Source organism: Saccoglossus kowalevskii, chromosome 11 (assembly GCF_978046115.1).
Source record: "Saccoglossus kowalevskii chromosome 11, keSacKowa6.1, whole genome shotgun sequence".
In the NCBI taxonomy this organism is placed as follows: Eukaryota; Metazoa; Hemichordata; class Enteropneusta; family Harrimaniidae; genus Saccoglossus; species Saccoglossus kowalevskii.
The window spans coordinates 21810863-21835712 of record NC_140651.1 but is presented as its reverse complement, the minus strand read 5'-3'; the positions used below and the strand labels follow the sequence as shown (position 1 = coordinate 21835712).

General features: G+C 33.8%; 2 protein-coding genes and 1 long non-coding RNA gene across 3 annotated transcripts; 2 read left to right on the top strand and 1 right to left on the bottom strand.

The window, feature by feature from the left end:
* Nucleotides 1–807: 807 nt before the first annotated feature.
* Nucleotides 808–1839, top strand: LOC102809178 (histamine H2 receptor-like). Its single transcript, XM_006819219.1, has one exon. It carries the CDS (start codon nucleotides 808–810, stop codon nucleotides 1837–1839), a length of 1032 nt encoding a protein of 343 aa, XP_006819282.1.
* Nucleotides 1840–13157: 11318 nt separating this feature from the next.
* LOC146736524 (uncharacterized) lies at nucleotides 13158–13746 on the top strand. The gene is made up of 3 exons (XR_014930938.1): nucleotides 13158–13335; nucleotides 13441–13541; nucleotides 13639–13746. It is a non-coding gene; the product is annotated as an uncharacterized LOC146736524 (long non-coding RNA).
* Nucleotides 13747–15606: 1860 nt separating this feature from the next.
* Nucleotides 15607–23643, bottom strand: LOC100377734 (uncharacterized). Its single transcript, XM_085505480.1, has 13 exons — nucleotides 23584–23643; nucleotides 23172–23223; nucleotides 23042–23081; nucleotides 22696–22763; nucleotides 22272–22494; nucleotides 18859–19068; nucleotides 18448–18575; nucleotides 17983–18273; nucleotides 17660–17794; nucleotides 17360–17519; nucleotides 16422–16767; nucleotides 16227–16309; nucleotides 15607–15796 (listed from the first exon to the last, which is right to left on the bottom strand). The coding sequence occupies exons 2-13, from the start codon at nucleotides 23202–23204 to the stop codon at nucleotides 15783–15785; spliced, it is 1731 nt and encodes a 576-aa protein (XP_085361606.1). The 5' UTR covers nucleotides 23205–23223; nucleotides 23584–23643; the 3' UTR covers nucleotides 15607–15782.
* Between the last annotated feature and the right edge of the window lie 1207 nt (nucleotides 23644–24850).

Genomic DNA, 24850 nt, shown 5'->3' with positions numbered 1-24850 from the left:
CAAGTAGACAGTCGAGTGTGAGACCTTATTAAATCCTAATTTTTGAGAAACCTATCTGTGTTAGAAAATCAATAAAACATAAGCACGTTTTTCGTTATATATGCATTAAATGTATCTACCAAAGTATATTCACGTGACATAAATTAAACTGATTACACAGTGGATATTCTTCATTTGTTACATAGGTAAATGTTGTTTTTATCTAAAAACTGTAACATTTACGTTTAAATTCAACAATAACTGAAAATACTTACGAGCACGGCCTTTGGAACTGATGCACGCACCGACATGCAACAAATCTATGTTTGGGCTAAGTAGAATAAATACAAAGAACAGTTAGAAATTAAAAAGTATTTGATAATTTACAAATTGTATACATTATGCAAATTTGCTAATTATTTAATATCAAATAAAAAAATCCTTTTAAATTCATCAAGATAACAGATATTTAAATATTTTAAATCAGGATTAATGAGGTTCCTAACTTGTTTATTGGGTTGTCATGAAAAAGTCACAGCTGTAAATACATACAAAAACATGTTTCATACATCGTCACAGTCAATGCTATATGCAACTTGGTTTGCGTTTTATTGTACATACTATCTCAGTCTTTCATCTTGTAAAAGACTTGAATATGATTTCAAAAACGTGAGTTTTAAACGTCATGTAATTGTACAGTATCCGCCAATCAGATTGCATGTCAATTTGAATTCGATATGTATACTTACACTGACTTTAATCGCTTCATTCTGTGGAGTTGAGTCGTCCATGCCATACTACAGCCGCGTGTTAGACAAAACAGTTACGATGAACGTGAGCAGCAGAAGTAGCAGCAACATAACTCATTTGACGAGAGCTGACACTGCACTTAACAAGAGCGGTCCCAGGAGTAATGGTTTTTCGGATTGGTGGATTTCTGGCAATGCAGAAGCAGCTATATTATTGACATTGTCGTTGGTTGTGATTCTGAGTAACGGCGTTACCATCGTAACAACGTTATTTTCCAAAAAATTGAAGATGCAGTTCCACTACTGGTTTATTTTCAATCTGGCCCTGACGGATTTTCTCTTTGGATTCATTATCCAAATAGAAGCCTTCGATTCGTTAGTAACCATGCCGAAAGAAGTATGTAGTATTTCTATTATCGCTTTACATAGTTTGTCCATACTAACTCTACTGGGTACTGCGATGTTAAGCCTGAACAAGTACATCCAACTGTTCTATCCATTTCACTATCCATTTTTGATCACTGGTCCTCGGCTTATTGGAGTATTCGCTACGACTTGGCTAGGTGTCTTCTCACTACTAATCGGTATTGAAGTCGCATCACACGACGACCACTACAAAAAGAACGGTGAATGTTTCCCGCTGCCAGCCAATATCAAAATCTCTCCGGATGTATACAACGTGTATCTAACATTCGCACTTGTCCTGTACGTGCTGCCGCTCTTGATTATCAGTTACACCAATATTCGCATCACGCGACTAGTACGGGAGCACACTCGACGAATGCGAAATCAGATTGTAGACCAGGAACAAGCGTCTCAGAATGGACTCGGCCTTAATAAGAAGGACTTGAACGCGATCAAGACCGCACTGGTGATCGTTTTGACATTTCTTTGCATGTGGTTGCCTTACTATACTTCCACCATCTTCCGAGGTTATTGCGGTAGTTGTGTAGCGATGAATGCATTCAGCGTGACTAGGCTACTTTCTTTTCTCAACTCTGCAGTCAATCCGATATTGTATGGATTTGATAAAACATTCCGTACATCTTGTAAAAACGTGTTTCTTCGTCTAGATAACACTAGCACAAACACGCAAACAAGTAATTCGTAATTACAGAGTACTAATTTATGGAGAAATCTATCATATCAACTGATGAACTGTATATTATTATATATTTATAGAAGTATAAATGTCTAATCGGGGCTTTATTGGCCAATCTGAATACATTATTTTCCTAATTATAATTTAAATTGGCTCGCATTTGCGTTTTTGTACATCAATTAGGTTCAAAAATGTTTTAATATAACAGTTAATTAAGTGTTTTATAAAGTGGTGATTTGAGCATATATTAGTAATAATAGTAAACTACATTCAAAACAATTACAAATGTACAAATAAATAATTTTTTATATTCCAAGCAGTAAATATTGGCAATTGAATTGGGCTCAAGACTATTCCCGATATTCGATATGAATCTCAGTATTTTGTGATTTGTGCCGTATTAGAGGCTTCAGCCGTCAGAAAACACATATTTGATGCTATTCGTATATTTTTAAATAACATTCGAAACTCGGTCATGGATCCGACTACATACCTACAGATTTTGGATGCCAGTCTTCACTGCGGGTTTGTTTCTTTTGCATAGCAAATATAGCATTTGAATAATATTACAGTGTTTGGGTATTGGTGTCTAATTGTTATTACATATTGATTTATTTTTGTGGAAACAGAACATTTATTATTGATTGTTATTATGTATTCTTGTGGTGTATATTGTATAGAGAAGCATTCTTAATTGACTTTCCATTTTCCATTACTAATTGTTGACATGTTGGAATGTTATCAAATTTCATTAAACCAATGGTTCACACTATGGGTGTCATTTCGTTCTGTCTGTCTCTGTTCTGTAAAACTATGCATTTAATGTATGATCTTGCCATATCTTGCCTGGAATTGTCATTTATATTGCATTTGTTATTTCAGCAAATTGTGAAGGTACTTGAATATTGGATATTAGTGTTATTTTAAGCATTCTCATTTTCGATGATTCAAAACGTCTATCCAATTTAAGGTTAAATGCACAACTTTCACAAACATGCACGAGTACAGACCCGGACAATTCTGAACGGAGTTGTGCGCTAATGATGAGCGTTAGATTGCAACTTCTACCTCGCAAGTCCCTGATGCACATCTGGGTCGTTTTTTTTCTCTATCTGATAATCGATCTATTGTACATACACACAGAAACAGTTACAAAACATACAAGTGTAGCAATGTGGTTTGTAGAAATGTTTTTCCAAAACTGGTAAAATCAAAGATAAGACAATTAAAACCCATCGAATTTATGAAATAGTAAACTCATTATCGTAAACTTACTGGAAATAATCAAATAATTTTTATTAAACTTCTCGTATATTTACTATCAGTTAAACCACCATGTTTCTCTGTCTTTATGATGATTTAAACCGCTACCATTGTATTCATATGCAGAGTGTAAATTGTTATAGTAGCCCGTGGTTCTGGGAGTATAAAACATTTACCCGTGGGGCTCCGCGAAATCACTCTTTTCGGCAATCATAATTCGTGATGCATGGTATTTTTTGTTTTACACAACCAAAGTTAAATAAGGTACACACTTGTGTAGATATTTTACAAATCGAGTTTCGCCTAAAAACGACATGTTAGTTTTAGACAGTCGCTATGAGTTTATAAAATGACTCAATCATAAGGTCATTGAAAAATCAAGTGTTAAATCAATTTTATTTATTTAATCTCTAGCAGCATTTATGTAAATTGACCCCCACAGACCACATCGGCATGGATGAATCAGTAGGTTGCACTATTTTCTGTTGTTCTCCCATGTTGCTGTAAAAGCAGGGTTCAAATGATCATGCTTTGTCTTTTGGCTAAATTGAACACCAACGAGAGACCACGGCGCCGGCATTGTTACAATTTATCAACGTACGTTCCCACGTAACTTTGAAAGAACGGTATATGCAGTGTTCTATTAAAGAATCTAGAAACGCAAACGCACTATTTGTAATTTAATAAAACTAAAAAAACAGGGCAGAATATTTGGTACAATCGGATGAGCGCAGTCCGTATTCTGTCGAAAATGAACCAGTGGTAGAACCATATGATATGAAAATATACGAGAGATATGCTGGACATCATATAAAAAGTGACAACTGCAGTGAAACTTCAAGTTGGGAAACCAATCAAAGATAAGGATGCAAGTCACGCTGAGAGTTGCAGCAACACTCACGACATTTTTCACCACAAGCAATTCACGTTTCACTCTGGGCACTACGTTTCACTAGAACGACAAAATACCAATAGTCCGTAAACAAGCATTTGATGATGGTAGCGGCAGGACATTTCAAAGAAAGTGGGATGTAATACAACTGACGCCCGAGTGCCTGGGGTAGGGTGATCAATGTAGTGTGATAGACGCGGCCCGTGGCCGGGGGGGGGGGTATTCCAAGTCAGACCTGGTACCCATGCTGAAGTATAGCTTTTCAAAAAAGACATACTTATTCTTGTGAAATTATACCCCTTTTCAAGTGCAGAAACTTAAAATAGACACTCTATAGACATACTAAAATCACACTGTTTCCAAGTTGAGACAACATGAATTCATGAGATTCTTTTTCTTTTACAATTTATTACTATATTCTAAGTTACATCCGAGTTCAATACGGTACACGCGTATACGCTTCAAATAACTAAAAAACACTCCTTTTACGAGTTTTTTACTTTAGCTTGCCTACCATATTTTATTCAGATCCTAAAATTAATAACCGTGTCAAGGTAAAAACAAAGAAAATAGTTTCATGTTTCACAATTCTAACTTATGGAAATAAAATGGTTGTCATCTTATCGAAATCTAGCTCAAAAAGTCGACTTGCGTGAATTTAATAAGGATAACTGCAAAATATGAGCTAGTATTAAAGTGAAGTGACTTCTGGCTGAATGCTCTTTGCGGTCTTCGTATATGGGGCTCCGGTTTTAATTATGAACCTTCATGTTCATGTCTTACTATAGCAATCAGCCTACCGAATTGTATGTCTTCAAGTTGTTACTAATTAGCAACATTCAATTTGCAAAAAAGTATGAAACAAATTGCCGCGTTGTTTGAGATTTTTCATTGCGTTATTGGAAATTCAGAAACCGTGATATAAAACGGTAGTACTAAAGTTAAAATTCAGTGACTGACAAACACATACACTTAATTGTGAAAGAAAACGTTCAGTAGCAGAGGCAACTGAAATAACATTGTCGAAATTTGGGCTTGTGGCACCTTTATAATCCTAGCAATATTATAACTGTGCCAGTTTATAGGAATAGTGTTTCACTGTGAGTCGACCATGAACGAAATAAACCCATACAAGTGCATTTATTAGATTGAGTGGCTTCCCTGGGCGTCGAACAAAGTGTGTCGATAATGTAATCGCGGGGATTGCAAAGCCACAGTTTAAAATGCAGTGCAGTCGCCACAGGGTTTAAGGACAGCAACAGGAATGCTAATGATAGTGACCCGTTTGGGGTTGAGAATCCAGTGAACGGCCGCGGCTGTATTTGGTCGAGGTTCTAGTAAATGTCCATAGTTTGTAGGACCCACAAACTTTTACTAAGAGCGGAAACCTAAGACTGATCGTTAACTGATAGTTAAAGGATGGCTACGAGGACGCTAATGGAATAAATACGTTATGGTTCATCACTACAGTTTGCTATCATTCGATAACGGACAGTATTTGTTCAGCTTTTACTGGGAAAGTACTGTATCTTAATCCCTTAACAATATCCATTTACTTGTGTGTTCTCAACAATATCCATTTACTGAGAGAAGACTGTCTTCCATATCTAGGTTGTTCATAATGACTCAAGTGAAGAGCGCAACGCTCCCCACTATTTAAAAATTGTAATTTTTTTAAGCAGCTGTGTGAATGCATTAAATAGCTAAGCAGGTTGGTTGTGTTTGGAATCAACATGTAATTTACTATGATATGTACATGAATCAGGTGCGATTTCTACAAGGCATTGTCTTAATGTCAAATGTACACTGAGACGACACACTGCCCGTAATCGTGAGGGTGTAGAATAAATCACCTAAGACTCACCAATTCGCAGTATTATTTTGATAAAGTATGGGCGCTAACGGTAGTCAATAGCTTTGTGATCAAAGTTTCAGTAAACATCCGTGACCATAGGGCAAGAAGGTTTAATAGAATAGTATTACTTTTTACCTCCATGCTGGTAGTTAAAGCGGGGGAGTCGTCACCTGCGCATGCGTCAGATGACCATAGCGTGTCATCGTTTACAAACGAGCGTCTACGTTTTAGCGTGTGTTGTTATCGTCGCTTGGGACTCAATTCCCGCGCGTGCGCAGGTGACGACCCTCCCGCTTTAAAGTATGGCTACAAGGGACGCTAGCCGAATTTAACGGTTCTGTTTAGGGTCGAGGTTCGGGAAAACATGTAAGGCTGGTCATGGGACTTCACAAATTATACACATTCGTAGAAATTCATTGCAGATATATAATTACTACTAACTGAATATTACATAATGAGTAAACATATCAGAATAACTTATTAGCTGATTAATTATGCATATACTACTAACTGGATATTATGTACACGGAGAAAAAAATTAAAGACCAGTTATGGGACTTATTTAATTATGCACATATCTAATTGCAAAAAATGCATCTACTACTAAATGGATAGTAGAGAGATTTAAATAAACTATTAGCTGGTCTCATAACCTCATTAATTATGCACATTATCAATTACCAGTGATATATTATATATGCGCATTTTACTACTAAATAGATATTGTGCATATGAATAAAAAACTATTAGCAAATAATGGAACTACATCAATTATTCACATAAATATTTTTTTTAGATCCAATACACATTTTCTAATAACTGGATATTGTGCACAAGGATGATGTTGTCGCACGTGTGTCACGAGATTGAGTGTTATTTCGCACAATCCTATCCATGAAAGACACCACTCAATTCCCACCCAAAACAGGGTCACAATAAATAACGTCTTTATACATAAGCAAATTGGGAAGTAACACACTGTGGATAATCGTTACAATAGAATTGTTGATACAGCACGTAATGCAATAGTAGGAAAATAATATATTTAATATGCTTATATGCAAAGCAGCCTGCATAATAAATAATTAGTTCTCAGAAACTAAATAATAACATACAGACTGCAACATCCTTTAAAATTCACTACGCTAATGCGAGTATTTTTGTGTGAGATTACCGGTAACAGATGCAATGGTTTCTGTAGTCAACCAGTAGTGTTTTTTTTATTTATCAAGATGAAATTGTCGGACTGTCAAAATTGTCCCACTCGACACACAACTTAGTTAGTGGCTTCCGTCAACTACCGTAAAAATCACTTTATGTCAGTCTGTATACAGCATGGCCCGAATCGCTTCATACCTTGGAAGGAGAGACCATGACTTGCTCGCTTATCGACAGCAAACAAATATTGCCTCTACATGGGCTCCAAATTCCACTGTTTTTTTAGTGCCAGAGCAGGAGAGTGCTGGAGTGTGGTTAGAGGTTAAGCCAACTCTTTGTTTTATATACAATTTGATAGTAATTCTCACCTTTTTCGCAAATATGTTTTCTATAAGCACATGTTTATGAAGAACAATGTTTTGCCAGGAGTATGCTTAGGAAGCATTGTGAAATCCTGATCGCAAAGTATACATATGCCAGAGTCCCGATAATGATGGTATGACACCAGACTGTCACCCTCGCAACGGCAAGGAGTAATAATAGAAAAAAAAATAGATCGGAACCAACGACTTCTTAAAAACTAGCTTAGCTAAACGAATTGCAAAGGTATTGCCGGAGATAAAATGCCCATCACATGTAACATTTACATTTGTAAATGGCTGCAAAGGGGGGACTTTATTCGGTTAATCCTTTGATGTGGTTGGCTGGAACTTTTTTTAATTGTTTTGTAAAATGAGTGAAAACGATGTACACCAGTTTTGAAAGTAGTGTATTAAATAATGAATATGGCTCAGGTTACTTTCCAGTCAAGATGATCCACTGTCGCCAGGCTTATTTATATTGGTACTTGCAACCCTACTATCACCATATCAGGAAAGGAGGACAATAAATGACATAATCTGTTTTTTATAGAACAAAGAATTAGTAGATAATTTAATGCAGGTGGTAAAAATGTTCAGGAATGCAGCGGGTTAAAAATGTATAGGGACAATGGTTTGGGAAATGGAGAAACTAAAAATGAAAACAGTTCGGGTCAAAACGCCAACCTCGCCTATTAGAATTGTGGGATCTTTTTCTCATATGACAAAGAAGAAATGCAAAGAATAAACATAGAAAACCAATTAAATAATTTGCGAAATATGCTAAATCAGTGGAAAACTGTCAATATTTGGTAAAACTCAGATTTTCAAAACGTTTGGATTATCTCAGTTTATCTATATTCTTTCAAAAACTTATGTTGAAAATAGTGTCTTGAAAGAGGTGCATAAAACAGTATATAATTGTATATGGGAAATGTTGATCGAATTGCCAGGAAACAATGATAGGCGTGGCGGGCAAGGGGTATAGGGATGGTTGATCTGTATGTAACAAAGAAAATGCAAAGAATATTATGGCTGAAGCATACAATAAGTAGGGAGGCAGATCATCCATATGGAAATACTTTGTAAAACAAAAATTAAACTTGGGGGAGAAATTTTATTACGATGTAACCTTTCCGCCAGACTGGTTCCAATTAAATTTACGGTCTGAATACGTGGACAGAAAACAATGGTATGCAAGATAGAGATCAAATTTCCTTGGAACAACAAATTAATTTTTTAAGTGGAAAAAAAATTACCAAAACTTAGATAAATCAGAAATTATTTATGGTTAACTAAAACAATGGTATAACTACAAAAAGAAAGGCATATCAATGATTGATAAACTATAATGGGTTGGGATATGTAATACTGTTTCAGGGGAACTGAAACTTCATGAAATACCAGTAGATAGGAAAACAGTTATCATAATAAAAAACAAAAAAAATTCTAATTAGAAAATGTACTTTAAAAAGAACTCATTAACACAAGAGGCCAGCGATGAATGCTCTTTAAAGACAAATTAAATGGATGAAAATGTACAAAATCGTCACAAAATTATCAATTGACACAAAAACCAGAGAATTTCATTTTCAAGTTAGTACATAATATACTTTATACAAACGATCATTTGCACAAAATAAATCCAGGACGAGTTTCAATGTATAGTGAAACGAAATTTTTTTTATGTCATGTAGATTTACTGCATCCCTCTGGCAAAATATTGATGAACTGGGAAGGCGACTGAATTTCACTACATAATATATACAGAATAGACTACAATTGTGATAGATATTCAGACGAGAAATGTGACAATGTAAATATAGAATTTTAAGAGATCTATTGCAAATATGCATTCGTCAGTACTTGGAATTAAAATACACCCATGTTGGTGACAAATGGGCGTGTTCCAAGCATAGACATACCATATCCATATACATGTTACTATTTTAACCATATCCTAATCACAAAGTTGGACTATGATACTTTGGCCGTAAATTTGTATTGTGAAAAATGCATACAGACAATTGGATGTTCATGTGACATTTATGCCAATATTTAACTAAATACTGATATTATTAGTGCACAGTTTTGTATCGCAAACTTGTAAATCAATATAATCACAAATTGTATGTCATCGCAATATTTATGATAACACAGTCCCTAAAAACAATAATCTATCATGAAACCATTAAGCCTAGTAAAACATATGCCATGTGTCATTTCAAAATAAAGTTATTAACGATTCTTTTGTTTTGTGGCGAAAATAATTATCTGTTCAACAAATTCAAAATTGTTCATTTAACCTTTTTCAAAAATGAGCAAATTGGTAACAAAGTTGAATTTTTGTTGTATATTTAATATTCAAAACTCATCATCCATGAGTTTCTGTGGTGACGGTTGGCTAACCATACAATCCTTCAGGGGAGAATTGTTAAATTTATTATAGATAATGGTAGTGGTTTGTCTTGCTTCATGGTTCACTTGAGAACAGATCTTTCGATTATTAAATATTGGTTGACTTCAGGAGACATTTATAGTTTGTTTATATGTTATACAGTTATCCATCATGCAACACATCTTACATCATATTATCATGACATCATTTCCTGTTATTTTAATGATTGTCACAATATGCTGCAGTATTCGATTCTCGCCATTTTCATTATATGTTATTATCTTTTAATATAAACGACAAATAATGAAGGAAAACATACACACACACTAGCAAAACATCAATTTGCATCAACCCTATTTTGAATTTTTGTATGATGGTAAACTTAAACTATTACAAATCTTTGTCATGATTTTTGCGCCAAAATGCTGCTTTTTTCGATAAACTACCATATCCTCTTTATCATATATTAGCTACATAAGCTATATTATATACTTAATAGAAAATAGTGTAAATAAAAATTTGTAAATAGAAATCATTTCTATCCAAGCAGTCGTATCAAAAACAATAAATGAGTATGACTCGAAAATTGCCAGCCACTAGAAATAAAATGTTAAATACTTAAATACTTATGATAGACTGCTCTATCATAGAACAATATTATTAATCATATTCAGTGCAATGAGTCGTGTTTTTATTCACTTGGCATTCAAAACTCTGATAAATTTCTAAAAACTTATTGTAGTTACATACTAGAAAAACCGTAGAATATTTTGTTAATAATGTATATTTTCGTTTTCCAGAGTATAATATATTTAAAAAACACTGTTGATTTCATCAATTATTTCTTTAAGAAAATCGTCATAGAATTTACTAATCTTGAGATTATTCATCTAATATTTATTTGAATAATCGGGAGAAAAAAGCATTGCGCACATATAAACTATTCTTTGTAGAGATGCATGTGTATGTACTGCACGTTTGTATGACATATATTTGTTTCTTATAATTCCAAATTCATCATGTATAAAACACATTATTGGTAACTGTTATTTGTGCTGTGAGCCCTTCTTCCTGCCTCCAGGTTTATATATGTAAAAAGTCAGGTTAGATGAATCTTCACCATGTGTTTTGTTCATGAAAGTTGTCATTATTATTTGATTGAACGTATTGCATAATTTAATCTTTTACCATGCTTATGTAAAACAGAATATATATTTTTTTTTATTTTTCTGTATTAAAACCAACTAAACGACCCACTATTTACAATACTGCCAGTTAAAAATCTAGGACAAAATTATGTCCTGTGTTTTCACTAACTAGTGACTAGTAGTTAGTTTATCTATATTACAGAACAAACACAATACAAGGCCTTTTAATTCATTTTTGATCTTGCTCTGAAAAAAAAAACATTGTCGTCTCCTTTAACCGTGTTAGTAACATTCCCACAATGACCAGTTTCAGCAATATGTCACCCCAATGCATACAACATATGAATTTTACAAAAACCATATGCGCGGTCGAGGAAAGTTACATTGAGGGCGTGGTTTAACGCTCACATGTACATGTATTATCTTCTGATTCAAAAATACAGCAATCTCATACTAGGATCACACTGAGACAAAAAATCCATCCTTAAATATAATGTAATGCCAGTAACATTTGCGTTATGTTTTACTATGAATGTAACGATAACGAATATGTTATAATATATATCATATAAACATGTATTCAAATGTTTTGCATCAGCCATTTTTCATCATTGAATTCATAAAAGGTGAATATTTGTTGTTGTTTTGTTTTATTTGGACGTATTAAACCCTGCCCTGTAAATATGCTTCGACATAACTGAACAGATCACTTAGCGACAGTTAAGGTTAATGCCGACTTTGTAATATAGCGACGTACCCGACGTACTACACTGCTTATTTTTTTATTTGTGGGTTATTTTATCGTTTGTCAGAAAACTAAAGTCGAATCTTTAAACGCAAAATCTGTATTTTATCACTCTGTTTGAACTGTTTAAATTTAATTCAGTGAAATTGAGGTACAGTAATTGTGTGCATTTGTCATGTAAAAAATGCCAATATTTGATAACAATATTGGTTTATGAGAAATTAATTCTCGGTACCTCAAATACAAACGGGAAACGTCGGCATAGTAGACATTTGTATAACACAATCGAATAACTGAGTGACGTTCTACTGAGTGTGTGTTATCAGGAATCAATTATTTAGAGGTTGTCCAAGGTATGTTGAATTATTGAGTGAGTGCAAATGTTGATGTTCAGCCGCTAAAATATTCTGCAGGAAAAATATAAGTTTATATGAGAAAATGACTAATTTTTTTATCATCAGTCGAACGAGTGTAGCGGTAGTATGAATTCCTAAGATCACAGGTACTAGTAAGTTTCGGGTTTCGACCCCGGAAGTTCGGAAGTCACGTGGTTAATGCCGAATCGAACAACGCGCTGTATTCGAGCATGGAACATGGTATATATATATATATATATATATCTGTTTAATTCGTTTAAAAGATTCCTCTCATTAGTAAATAGCGCCCTCACTCCACAATATTTAGAATGAGTGGTTGGTCAAAAGTTTGATGAGTCAGGTGCGTCTATTAGCTAAGCTTGTTGTACATAGATGCAAATGAGTATAGGAACCATTAATGCTGTAGGGTGTACTGGGAGGGGTGGAGGATTTCATGTTTGTAATGACTGGTTGTAATGTGGTATCTCGTTGTTTTCAAGATGCAGCCTGATATTTGTTGCTTTCTTGGTTGTTCAATTGTGGCTAAAATTTGTGTGGTGGGTGGAAGATGTGTTTATTGTTTGTTGAGTCATTGTTTAGACACCCTGCAGCTTGAAATGGTATGGTCCAAATCCAAATTCGATATGGTGGTGTTGAATATCTGTGCGATATGGCAGTGTCATCTAAAAACCACGCATCGAAACGATTTCTGTTTATTTATTTACTGTTGTAGATCCTGAGAACTAGCCATTGAATATGATGTCGGGAATAAATGGTTTTCTGAACAAGCTTTATTAATTATTGCTGGCAATATTCCAGTATGAATTGGCAGCAAACTGTGACACCAAATCTAGTCGTTGTATTGTTATGCTTCTAAAAAAAATTTTTTTTTAATAAAATAAATTAAATAGAAATATTATGTGTATTTTTGTATGTGGAAACATGGCTTGCCCACTAAAAAATATAAAGAAGTGTGGTCTGCAGTTCTTTTTTTTTTTTTTTTTTTATTTGTGAAAAAAAATGGAGTGTAAACAATAAAACAAACACAGTGCAAGGCTAGTTCACCAACATGTCTATTCTCTTGCTTGAGTGTGAAAGTACATGGTTTAGTGAATACCTCTTATATTTTTAAATTTTAGAATTTTTTTTTATTTGGGAAGGTTCTTCTATAAAAATAGAACAGATGTAATGAATTATTTTTAATATTTTATTTTAATTTCAGAACTAAAGCAAATTCAATATCTGAGACGTATATCGTAGATGTATTCACTGCGCCTAGGCTACCAAATCTATAGGAACAAGTTATAAGTCATGCCATAGTATGTTTACAGGTGAGTGAATTGTATACCTTCTCTAATTATAGCATAACTAGATACTCACTGCTTGTAATATTAATGAATTAATTTTAATATTTTATTTTAATTTCAGAACTAAAGCAAATTCAATATCTGAGATGTATATCGTAGATGTATTCACTGCGCCTAGGCTACCAAATCTATAGGAACAAGTTATAAGTCATGCCATAGTATGTTTACAGGTGAGTGAATTGTATACCTTCTCTAATTATAGCATAACTAGATACTCACTGCTTGTAATATTAATGAATTAATTTTAATATTTTATTTTAATTTCAGAACTAAAGCAAATTCAATATCTGAGACGTATATCGTACACCTATTCACTACGCCTAGGCTACCAAATCTATAGGAACAAGTTATAAGTCATGCCATAGTATGTTTACAGGTGAGAGAATTGTATACCTTCTCTCATTATAGCATAACTAGATACTCACTGCTGGTAATATTAATGAATTAATTTTTATAATTTAATTTAATTTAATTTAATTTCAGAACTAAAGCTGTATCACTACCTGTGGAATCAAATTTTAAAAGATTTCAACTGTGGCTAGACTGACCCCCCTAGGGCTAAAAGTTATATGTCATGCCATAGTATGTTTACAGGTGAGAGAATTGTATACCTTCCCTAATTATAGCATAACTAGATACTCACTGCTTGTAATATTATTGTATATTACATGTAGATTTACGTTGCCATCAAAATTGTACGCTTTATTTATTTGTCATGTTTTTTTTTTTATTCACCTAATATTACAAGCAGTGAGTATCTAGTTATACTTTAATATAACTCGTATATAATACACAAACTTAGTTAAAAGAAAAAAATAATTCTCGTTCACACACAACTAATTTAAAAATTGAATGAAATAAATAAATACAACCTTCCCACATTATCTTTGATGCACACGTTTTCAGAAACACGGAAGACATTAAAAGTCAGAATACTATTAATGCAGGTCTGAGTTGATGATAGTTATTATACAAAATATAAGGCCTCTTAAACTAGTTGTTTTCATTTTGGAATCAAACTGTTCGTTGATTGGTTGGATGAGTGCACAATAGAACAATCGTACTAGTTGTTTTTTAACTTCAATATCTTGATCAAAACTTTCCAACTTGTGAAGAAAGTACATTACTAGTCGAGAAAATGCATTGAAAAGCAGGACATACAGTAGGATAGTTCTATTACATCGTGTCAAAACGGAGTTTGGAGGTTATATCCCTTGATATGCTCACGGATCTACATCAGGATTATTTGAACCAATAAGTTGAACCAATGAAGAGAATTTTTTTATCTGCTTCCAATTTATACAACGAATGCCCCAAGCCTCAGTCTGATACAAATAATATATGGTACTTGGTTTACATGTTTCGGACAACCAGTCCAGACGTAATACTGCAAAATTTGTTCAAGGTTGTAATTTTTTTTTTAAATATGGTCTATATTAAAATATAATGGAATAGCATATCCAACTATAGATCTTTATAGAACGTCACGGAGAGACATTCACAAGTCTAAACACACAAAACAAATGACTGTAAGCAATTGACAAAACATTCCACAAGAACAAAACAACTGACATGTATGCAACGCTACAGAAAGCGTCTATCTAAGATAATCTTTATAACAGTGTTATTGTATTTTACCGCAAGCTCATTATCCAGCAAAAAGCTTTTCGTTTGTTAAGGCCATCTTCTAAACAAAAATATTTGTTAAGCGTAGGACGAAAGAGTATAATATCTTCTCAAATAGTAGTAGTAAATGTATTACATGCTCTGGCATTGATTGAGCTAGCAAATATGTGGAGAATTGATGATATTAAAATGAAAATAATTCCTTTTGTCATAATTGTGTTGAAATCTCAACATTCAAAGTACAGATTTAAGTATGAAGCAGGATAAGCAGATTATTTAGTCCCTTTAACCGCAAAATTCAGGTGAATATATCATTGGAATATAATCACTAAATTTAAGCTGTTTGTGGAAAGTAATATATAAAGGTATGTGAAATTAAAGACTTTGGCTTTTCACTTTTTTCTTTTTAATATATTATTGGCATTGAGCAAATCTAGGCATACATAATTTATTATGGGGTATTGGTTGATCGAGCATACATGGTATATGCATTAATCATGGAGATTTCCTTTCATACCTGTATACAATATTGCATAATCGAAAATCTATCATGAGGGCAAGCACTCTATTGCAGATACCAATCAAAGTACCATAGAATTGAAGAACTCGTTTGGTAGTTACATCTACTTTATTATCTAATAGCATTTATTGACTGACATATCGCAGGAATTCACATATAGTAAATGTTAGATTTTAGATGTCGGTTTAGAATCTTTATGTTTAAAGATGTCTTATGATATGCCATGCGTTCTAGGTCATGGCACATTGCCTCATGGTGCTCTTCATTAACATGGAATTTCTGCAAAATTAAAGCAAAAACACGTAAAGGATTAATGTTTCATAGACTAAACGTTATGCTATGACGACCGCGATTCGTCGACTGTATTATTTGACCCATGCTACACCTGAAAGTTAGAATGTAACATTGTCATTATCTAAAATTCACGATATTCTTCAGTCTCACTTACAGTAGATACATATTATAACAGGTGTAGCAAGTGTACCTTTCTAGTATCAGAATACAATTATTAGCTGTCACATGAGTTAGTCACTGTTTCAGTGTCGACTTTGTAACTTTGTAATTTTACCTTACCCCTAATATGACGATGTATTTTTGTTTGTAGCTGAGGTGAGAAGGAGTCAATTATTCACTCTCAATCTCTATAATTTAACCGGAATAAGTTGAACATTATCAACTGTGTATGTACAAGGATAATTAAAATGCTTACCACAGATGTATCCCTTTTTCCGTTTCTCTCCTTCAGGATTATCACCGCAGTAATCATCATCCCATTTTAATGCTCTCTCTGCCCTGAGTGAACGAAATAACACAATAGAAGCATGTGAGACATGGATAATATAACGTTCATAACTATAAATTAACTAATACATTGCTTTACTGTATTATATATTCAAATACTTACCATAATTGCACACAGTCCTGTCCATTGATTGGATCTCCTTGGTGGTTATCGTTTGGTTGATCAGCAGCCCACCTACTGAAGTCTCCTGGTTCCAACGTTGAACCATCTGACCAAACAAAATTACCTTCACTGTCGCGATCATTGAGCCCAATCCAGAAACCTTTGTTAACTTCTTCGTCAAGAGCATTTGTTAATATGTATTGTCTGACCGTCTTGTAAATATGGTGAGTATTGAGTGTTGCAAGTCTTCCTCCATCCATCTCACATTTGGTCTTAGCTTTGGCCCACTTTATTTCGGTTGTGTGAATTTCATAACGATTACAACCTACAACCACGCAGTTGGGTTCTGGAAATATAACATTGAACAATGTATACCTGGGAGTATGACTAAGAAGCTGTTGTCATTAATTAATGTACTCTTTGGTGACTGGGCCCGATTAACGTCTAACTAGAATAGCGCCGAGGACAGAAACCTGATCAAGGCCCCAAAGTAGTGTGTATATTAACGACAGCGGCTGCATAGGAGTACGAATTTGGCACGCTTTTCGTGTTTTTTGCGGCGTCATCTGGGTTTATGTGACACAGCGTACGTGTGTTGCGTCAGGTTTTGCTGCTGCCGATTGCTATTTTTACATAGTGAAGCGAAAGTTGTACTATTCATTTGGAGCACGTGAGAATAAACTAGCCTATGGACGAGGTAAGTCCAATTAGGAGCATTGACGGGGTTAGTTATTAGACTCGAACGCTACACGCATATTAAGCTGGTCACCTTTTATGAGTACGGTTAAAATAAAAATTGTGCACTCATTCGTTTAGTTATTGGAAACTTTGGGAGTAAATTAGTAATACCCTGTAATATTTGGGTGAGAAAATAACATTCGTTTTCAAGGATCCCTGGCCCAACACTCCAATATATATTAAGGAACCGATGGACCTACCTATACACGAACACGCCTCAATAATATTTTCACCGTTAAGTTGAAATACATATCGACCAGGAACACCAACATTCGTGGTTTCTTCGATGTCAATCACTTCTGGCTTAAACGAAGATGGCACTGCAAAGAACGTCACACCATCGCCTGCGTTAAATCCGACCTGAGATTAAGAAGCAATTTAAATAGTGTCAATAAGAAATAAGCTTATTAAACTCGCTTAATTTTGTGACATTGGATTTTCATGTGAGTAATATTGTTGTGTATTTGAATGTATGAAAGTTGAGTCGCAAGAATACTCACTTGAGCAGGTGTTCCGCCGATGCCTTGGGTATTACCATCACTTGCTTCTCCTGTTGTCCATTCAATGTCACAATAATTATAAATTGCAAACGATTTCTCGCCATCCGATATCAGCACTGCTTGAAATGTATTTCTCTGTTTCATGGAAAACAACATTTATTATAGCAGGTTCATGATATATTAAATCACGCTATTTGTATATATTGGACAAGGTGTTCACTTTCGTTTCGTTGGTTTATATCTTAATAATATAATATTATTGTGGACACATTTGATTTATTGTAGTTTAGTTTACAATGTAATTCTACATTTAATTATCTCACCAGTTCTCTACTAGCGTCTGATTCGGCGCCATAAAAAGCAGTGTTGTCCCAAGTAGCTATGAATACCCATACCACATCTAACAAATCACATGTGTACGTGTTGATATCCTTGATGGCACGTGCAACAATTTTGGGATCTGTCGTTTCCCTCCAATACACGTTTCCACCATTCCTTGTGTTAACATCTGCCCAAAAGGGTGCAACCATTGTATATTCATTGCCAAGGGGAAATGCTATTGGAGTATATTCCCAAATTTCTTTCACAAATGAGATAACTCCGTTTGTGTTTACCTACAACAAACATTGTAGGTGGTTGGTTGGTTACAGATAAAGCAATCCATGCACAAACACTACTAATAAAATGTAAACGATGGTCTTACAAAGTTGTGTATGGAATCTGTATGGAATTAACAATATAACATAACAATTCAGTAAACATTATAATCCTATAACGGATTTCCTTACCCATAATGAGCTATGAGTGTTACCGAAAAATGGGAATGCAGGAATAATGTTAATTTCTCCGGAGCTTCCATCGTCATTGATGCGGTTTGCATTATCATCAAACACTGAACCATATGGATAAAATTTATCTAAAAGTAAATAAACGGAAATAGATAAATGTTACATCAATTGTATAATTGTAAGTAAAGACTGCATGACTAGGGAGTGGCAACTAAGACCTGCATGCTACGCATCTGTGCATTATTTTATGATAATCAGTTCAATTCGGTATTGCACAAAAAATTCATCACTCTTAACTAATTATATAATTAGACGACGCTTACATTTTCCTCGTTCAAATATTGCAATTCATGCAATATACAGCTGGGCGCAAACTTTTTATTATTACTATAAAGTATAAAAAAAACTTACTGCAGTCATCAGAACATGGATTGTAGGTTGATTGCATGTTTTCCTCAGAATCATAATAGTCATAAAAATCAGAATAATATTCAGAATAATCATAAAAATTGGAATATGAATCATCATCATCATCAATCCCAGTGTCATAATCGCCGTCATTGAGTGTTGTACCGTAAGAGTAAAACACTTGGCAGTTTGCTTGCATTCTGAACTTGAGATCTGAAACAAAATTAAGGTATGGATGAAGGCTAGTAAACACTTTTATATGGAAACAGTTTTGGCTTACACTGATAAAATGTCGAATTGCTACAATAAATATAACAAACCAAATAAACTGAAAATAGGAAAATGCATATTTTTGATGCACTGCATAATTAGCAAGACTGTAAATTAATAATGAAAAGTAATTAATGGTAATTTGAATGTAAAGTACTTGACACTTCTGGCATCATTGTGAAGAAATTCCTAATCCAACGAGCAGAATTTCAATAAACTATGCAGGTTTGAAAACCTATTTGGGTAATCTCCATTTTAAAACAAACAACCACGTATAACATAGTGCTATGATATTTTTAAATTATTTTTTTAATTATGTTTTGGCTGCAGTCGACAGCCAACCATGTCTATATATAAAAAAACAGTATTTTATGAGCCTCCACCCTAAAGATATAAAATTCACTTACTATAAAATCTGCAGATTGACGATGTCAACAATCTATTTCTTACATTAAAATGTAAAAATAAAATATATGACACACTATTAACCATTCTTTCCAATTTCTAAGTTTAGTTCGATCAAAATTGTACAATATTACTGATTGATTGATTTAATAGTACTTGAATTGAATTGACTTTCGATAGCACAATGTGAATAAGACATTCTGAAAGGTAATGTGTATACCATACACACTGAGTGGAAATCTTAGAAACTAATTTTGTTCATGCAATAAATGTATGTCAAATTAGGGATCTCTATTGGCTACAACCCTGTACAATAATAAAGTTGCATTTCCTCATTGTGTAATCTGCAATAGATTTTTCATTGACCCAATGTTAGCATCCCACGGGTTTTGGATTTTGTTCATTTCAGAAATATTATCCAATGGAATCTCGAAAACCAAGGTAGAATATTATCCAAATATAAAGCAAAGTGGCCTTCAGTGATTACAACAGCAGCGTTTGGCTAGGCGATTCGACACAATGACATTCAGTGCAGGTGAGGTTCAGTCTTCCACGATTTTATAAACAATAGTCAATGGGAGGTGTTCCGAATATAATAGAGTATGCGGAAATATAATTTAATCTGAATCGGTGAGCAAAATGATCATTGTAACTCAGGCCAAATTAGTACTGCCATAAAACATGTATTATTTTCAGAGTGAAAACTGTGACGAAAAACATGTATACTTAATTACAAAGACAATTTCCAAATTGTTAAGCGTATTGAAATCCGTGTTTGCCCTGTCAAAAATATAATATAATTTTTATTTTTACGCAAAAGCTGAGCATAGTCGAATCATATATGGCATGTATTCCCGGAACCTTCATCGAGGAACAGGTGAATATCCCACTTTACAAGAAGACAATAAAGAGCTGTATTCACAGTTAGTTGATAGAGAGCCAACCGATCGTAGTTGTCGAGAATCAGCAGGAGCTGAGAAACAACATAGTTCGAGAGACAGCAGGAAAAATGTTGTTAATCGGCAGATCACAGGCTGTGACAAGCCGCATCACATTATTGGATTACCCGGAATTATCGCCCATCAACAAGAACACTAGCTTACAATGCAGACAAGTTTTGATGCCCTACAAAAGTCTATTGCATTTGGGACAGCGACATAAACAATATCTAAATTATATGAGGACTTTATTCCATTACATCCCAATATTTTGCACAGCTGCAATAAGTGACTAAACCAGGCTGGAAAAGACTTTTATACCACTAATTACCGGCAACACCAAACCTGTCGGGAAACACTTAAACAACAATAAACCCGAGGTAAAAAGCCTAGTGTTCACCATAATTATTAAGTGAAAAATTGAAAGCAAAAACATGAAAACAGAATCCAATGGAATCATGGCGGCCCTTAATTTGACAAGGCGCCCTCAATGTCATCTAAACTTATGGTAAGCATTTTCATGAAATATAAGATAGCTCTCTCGAATTGTATTGTGGTTGCCTTTGAAAAACGAATTATTTTTTAGCTTAGCTAAATCTTATTTGAATAACTTTCTTCCTACTACTTGGTCAACTCTTAATATGTATTGTACATATCTAGGCACAGGATGTCAATGTTTATACGATGTTATAAACACAGAGGCACTAAAATTTGGAATAACTTGCCACATGGAAAACGTCCGCAGCATCAGTGAATTTTTCAAATATAATTGGAAAACGTTTTGAAGCATAATGGTGTTTAATGTTTCAAACTGTTTAGTTTTTCTTATGAATATAGGATATTTTTATTGCACTCGAATCTATGGTAGAAAATGGAACTCCAAGAGACGCAGTTTCAAGCAAAAAACAGTTGTTTGACTGAATGAGGAGCATAGAAATTATGTATATTCCAAAGAAATGTGCGGTAAAAAACTTACTTTCTGGCCCCAAAATGACCCCCACAGCATATTTATGAGAGGATATATTTGATGAACATTTTCCAGTCAAAAATATCGAAAACTATGGCTTTAACTGTTTTATCTGCGACGGGGATTGAATTTGATCTAATGTAGTTTTAGAAATTTCTAATCTAAAAATAGGGCAATATTTGTGTTCATATTTTGGAAATCAAAATTCGTAAAACAGATTGGTTTAAGAGTGTATCTGACACAGAGGGCGCACTGGTGTCAAATCAGCTGCGACCTTTGGTCGAAGATTTTCCTCGATCAACCATTAATGAATCTGGAACTATTATTGAAATATTACCGAATACAAATATGTCATTGGGCGTGCCTCGTATGCTACTTTTGTTGACACCTTGTCTACAATATTAATGTTTGATGATTTTGCACGTTCGTGATATTTTCTCCCATTATCTATGATTTTATTCCTTCTAAATGTCAACTGATTTTGTTCAATAATAATTCAGTGATAATTAAATAAATATAATGGTATCATGGTGAAATACCACCTGCTAATAACTGGTACTAAACGCATGTGAGTTAATTGACCATATTATGTCATATTAAAAAATGATACACTTTATTATACTGTCACCATGGAAGCAATTTCTAGCTTCGAGAAGAACGTGATATTCATGCAGCAGTCACAATTCCACGAGATGTCAATAGTCCCCTTCGGTAACATGCCATTTATCAAAAAACATTCTATCATGTCGTCGAAATTTGGGAAGTAAGATATGCATAGATATATAAACGAAATGTAATCTACATTGTACATTCGCTGAAAGATTTTGTTAAAATACCTTCTGTTCCCAAGATTGCGGCATTCCAAATACTCTCCACGTCTACATATGCATAGCAAGCCTCTGCCCACGTGACACTTTCGTCATTGATCATGTCTATAACATCTGTACTGAGAGAGTTGCTAACAGCGGCATCAACCAGCGATGTTTTTACAACAAGAGGGAACGTGTCAAAGTCTGGGATACTGCTTCTGACGTCATTGATGAAATCAGCCAAATTACCCTGTGTAAAAAATGAAATCAAGTTTCAATTTGTTGTAGAGTTTGGCGTACGATGATATTTAAAGCAATCGAAAAGTTGTTTTAGTAAGTTTGTGGTATGTGAGTCCGTGATAATAACTAGGTAGGGTGATTGAAACGAAGAATACCTGGTGGTCAATAGAATCGAGACAAGTAGTGCTGTAATGATTACTGTTACTCTTACCATAAATGTTCCATCATTGTTCAACACGTAATCCAATATATAGTCAAACTCGTTTTGTGTCAGCCCACCTATAAATGACACCAGTTTGTAAATATTTATCTCGATGATATTTCATGTTGAAAAATATAACGAAAATATGCAACAAGGCGTTTTCCTGAGAAAGCTTATATTATGATGTCATGAATATATCTATGACAAAAGAGGAGCTAAATTTTGACCATGTAATTAACATTTTTATTTACTTGGACCAACAGTTAAGGCAGTGCTCTGTGAATAATATGAATGCTAAATATGTTCTAAATACCATTGTTGAGTAAACATGTGTGTAAATGCAAATTAGACTAACCTGTATCGGCGTGAACATCAGGAAAACTACTCACCAATGCCTACAACGGAAACGCCATAGGTTACAAATATTGTTTAGTGTGTTATTAATACGTGAGTTATTGTACATGAATGAATGAACTACAACTTACCAAAAGTAAAATAATATGCACACACGAGGCCATTTTTTACGGCAGTAAACCTCTAGCAAAAAACAAAAAGATTATGTAAAAAGAAATATTGACAAGCAATCTATAGTTGACAAAATCCAACTGTGTATTTTAACTGCAAATTCAGCATTATAAATGAATAAGATGAATGATAAATGATGATATCAGTAAAATAAATAAAAATGTAACATTATTTTAAAACAGTAAATAACGAATAATAGGCTGATAATGTAATGCATGATTCCTATAGTAAAGTATATATACTGACGAGATCACAGTATAGTGTCAGTATCACAATGTCAGTGATTCGTACATCGCAGACAGCCAATTTGTGGTGACAAAAACCGTATAATAAATGAAATAAATAAATGAAATAAATGGAATGAACACTTACCTTACATGAAGCTGTATATCTGTTTGTTCGATGGGTTGGTTTTCAATGTCTGGTGCGAGTCCTCAGTATCGATCCCTTTTATGTGGATTTCACACCACTAATTGATTAATTATTCATGAGAGAACCCACTATTTTGAATAATGGTAGTACTGAATACTAATTTTTGCATGATGTAAAACAAAACATCGGATTCATTGCTATATCAAGTGTTGTTGTTGTTGTGGCAAGTTTGAAATCAAGTTGTTAACACTTTGTTAACACTACAAGAATATTCAAATATAAATGGTAGGCCAAGAGTCACCCTACCTATGCTGACATTATAATCATCTGAAAATTATACTAAATGCCATATGCCTTAAAAACAACAACTAATCTTTCCAAGAAATACAGTATAACAATACACACTGTGCATGGATTTTATACTCATGTCTGTGTTAAATATTCTTTTGGCATGTAACCAGTTTGCTATGAGTCATCAAATGTAAAGTGTTGATTTAAATAAATATGAACCATATGCTATAAATAAAGTATGACTGCTTCATCCGCCATAGATAGCCATTTGAAAAAGTGATTTTTATTTGTTACGATTATCAACTTATCAATGCTATACCTTACGAGTTTAGAGTTTGTTGTTAAATTGGTGAAGTAGTTTTAATTGTTATTGTGCATTGTCATTCATTTACCATTTACCGATTCACCGATATAGTAGATTAGTCTAGTTAAAAAGAAATGTACCATACGTCGAAATTTGGTTCGAAGGACTGAGCTTTGAGGTCATCTGCATAATACTCCATACCCATAGATGTTATGAAAACGTGCAACTTGAAATTTACTATATATTTTCTATCTGCAGACCAATGTTAACATATTGTTACACAATTGATTATTATCTTATTTTTTAGCTAGTTTTACAAGACTGTGAGAATTAATTCTGCATGAGTAGTATGAGTAGATGAAAAGCATTTTACGGTGAAATATAATGAAATTATTATTATTACTACTTTAGAACATACATTTCACCAGTATGCATTTCATCAAGTGACAAACAAATTATAAAACGAATTTCAGTGGAAATTTAGTTATGCTGTGAACTACATACAGGACATCCATAAGGTGAGATTACATTTATGAAATATCAGTGAGTACCGACAATTGATTGCCGACACTAGATTACCGACAGTTGAGTACCGCCACTTGTGCCTTTTTAAACATAAAATTATAATGGGAATTCATATGATTTATATTTTTCTCTTTGACTTAATTTCAG